At 35.9% G+C, this 2,912-nt stretch overlaps 1 protein-coding gene across 1 annotated transcript; it reads left to right on the plus strand.

Annotated features, from left to right (window-relative positions):
• The first annotated feature begins 844 nt into the window (after positions 1 to 844).
• LOC127120762 (F-box/kelch-repeat protein At3g06240-like) lies at positions 845 to 2,428 on the plus strand. Its single transcript, XM_051051301.1, has 2 exons — positions 845 to 909; positions 1,013 to 2,428. Exon 2 carries the CDS (start codon positions 1,064 to 1,066, stop codon positions 2,291 to 2,293), a length of 1,230 nt encoding a protein of 409 aa, XP_050907258.1. The 5' UTR covers positions 845 to 909; positions 1,013 to 1,063; the 3' UTR covers positions 2,294 to 2,428.
• Positions 2,429 to 2,912: the final 484 nt, after the last annotated feature.

Genomic DNA, 2,912 nt, shown 5'->3' on the forward strand with positions numbered 1-2,912 from the left:
GAAGAATGTTTCTTATGCAATTGCAGTTGGTAATTTTATGTATGCCATGGTATGCACAAGATCGAATATTGCTCATGTTGTTGGTTTTATTGGTCGATTTCTCTCTAATCCTGGTAAAGATCATTGGCAAGTAATGAAGTGGATTTTTAGATATCTTAGAGGTACTTCCAAAGTGTCTTTATGCTTTGGGAGAGGTGATCATGTGTTAGAAGGTTATACAAATGCAAATATGGGTGGTGATATTGATTCTAGAAAATGTACTTCTAGATACATGATGACTTTTGTAGGGGTGTAGTGTCTTGGTAATCAAGGTTACAAAAGTGTATTATTTTATCTACTACTGAGACTGAGTATATTGCAGCAACTTGAGCATCTAAATAACTTTTGTGGAAGAAGAAATTCCTTAAAGAATTAGGCGTAAAACAAGAGAAGTTCATGTTGTTGTGACAATCAGACATCAATTCATCTTGGTAAGAATACGATGTTTCACTCTAGGTCAAAGCATATTGAGGTGCAATATCATTGGATACGAGATGCATTGGAGACGAAGTTGTTTTCACTTGAAAAGATCCATACGTACGAGAATGATGACAAAAACTTCGCCTGCAATAAAGATGATCAACTGCATAAAGAAGACGGGCATGGTGGAACAACTCATTCCCACTTGAGTTCTGAGGGGATATTTGTAGGGTGGACTCACTCCTAAAGTGGGATCCACCATTTATTTAGAAAAAAAGAAGAGAAAAAGAATAAAAGAAAAAAAAGATTTTACAAGATTTATTTTATTTGGTCAAACCCATTAGACATTTAATTAAAGAGATTTTTTAATCCCCAAAGTAACACAACAAATAAGTTCCAGAGAAATGCATAAGGGTTTCATAGAAGAGAAAAAGGCACAAGCTATAGAAGGTTTCTATCACTTAGCTAATTTTATTGATATTCTGTTGAGTAGTTTTACATTATCTTAGAGTTGTTTTGGTATACACATAATTTATGGAAATGTTGTTTGAAGTGAGTTTTCACACCTCAATTGGAACCAAAACACGGTTCGTTTGAGTCGAAGATGGAGAAATCTCCAGCGGCGAGCGATGCGATTGAAGGGATAAAGGTAAGAAGCAATGTTCATATTCCTGATGATCTCGCCTTTTCCATTCTATCAAAATTACCTCTTAAATCCTTGAAGCGTTTTGAATGTGTAAGCAAATCATGGTCGCTCTTGTTTGAAAACCCTCGTTTTATGAACATGCTACGCAATCATTTTACATCTAATAAGCGTTCTGATTATGGTGATACATTTCTCTTCCTAAGTGCGGCTGATTCGCCTCTTACATATGTTGCGTTCTATTTGCTCTCCAATGAGAAGTTTGAGAATAGAATCAAATTTGATTTGCCACCTCCATGTCAAGAGGATGACACTTTCCTTTATATTTTAAGTTCGGTTTGTATTAATGGTTTTTTCTGCATGGGGCAAGATACTCGTAGAGGACTGGTAAATACCTTCCGAGCTGTATTATGGAATCCGGCTACCTCGGATTTTATGGTTATTCCTTCTAGTCCCGATGAGCATGTACCACCATATCGGAGTCCATATTTTGATTTTCAGGGATTTGGTTATGATCACATGAGAGATGACTATAAATTGATTCGATATATATCATTTTTTCCTGTAACCGACGAAGATGAAGATATGCCATTGGAAGATAAATCGTATGAACCCTTGTTGGAGATATATAGTCTTAGAAGTAACTCTTGGAGGATACTCGAGATCGATATGCTTGATATTCGTGATTTTACTTATGCTCAACCGCGGATCGGAGTCTACTTGGATGGAGTTTGTCATTGGTTGGGTACTAGAGATTTATATCAGATTGAAGGTTGCTTGGTGTCATTTGACATGAGCAACGAGGTGTTGTTTATGACACCTATACTAGACATAGATGAAAGCTGTGATTTGATATTTATAAAGAGACACCTAGTGGTGTTAAATGAGTCTATTGCTTTGATCTCAAATTGCTTAAAAGCTACTACTTTTCATATTTCAATTTTGGCTGAACTCGGTGTGAAGGAATCATGGATCAAATTATTTATTGTTGGGCCCATACCTTCCATTGAGTACCCCATTGGAGTAGGGAAGAAGGGTGACATTTGCTTCAAACAAGAAAACAATGAACTAGTCTGGCTTGATTTAAGCACCTTGGTAACTACAAAGATTGGTGTCAAGGGAGTGATATATGGTTGTCAGATAGGAATTTATAAGGAAAACCTTCTTTCAACGGGAGGATTTAATAGTTAGTTGTTTTCTTGTTTTCTCCCGAGAGCCATATGACTATGGTCATTTGGATTTCCAGCATGTATGCCAAGTGGCTTCTCAACTGTAGACTCCATAGTTATTATCAAGTATATGAAAAATTAAGAAGCCATTTGATTATGTTTTATGAATTTTGCTTTATCGATTATTTTTAAGGTTTACTCTCTTTCTATTTGCAAACTGGTATGGTTTCTAATTAAATTGTAAGAATGATCCTTTTCCTTTCCTGAATGTCCTCCAATTTTACTTAAAACTTGATAATCTATTGAGCAACAACATATCTCTTTTATAATTCTTCACATTCTCCTCAAAATATCTATGCTATTGTCAGTGTTATCAAATAGCGGCGCCATGGCCCCTATGGCGGATATTCATGACGTTTTTTGGGATCGCCGCAATGGTAAATATCGGCTGATATTGCGGGTTTTTCCTCCATAATCCGCTGTAATGGCTAGCTATCCTATCCTAATTGTAAGTTGTGAAAGCTTTTACTTTTCATCAACGTGCAAGCTTTTACTTCTCATGTTATGATCTGTTTGTCGGATCATAACATGAGAAGTAAATGACAATAAATGACAAGTATTGAAAGGATGTAATAAGATAT

This window comes from Lathyrus oleraceus, chromosome 2 (assembly GCF_024323335.1).
Source record: "Lathyrus oleraceus cultivar Zhongwan6 chromosome 2, CAAS_Psat_ZW6_1.0, whole genome shotgun sequence".
NCBI classification, from domain to species: domain Eukaryota; kingdom Viridiplantae; phylum Streptophyta; class Magnoliopsida; order Fabales; family Fabaceae; genus Lathyrus; species Lathyrus oleraceus.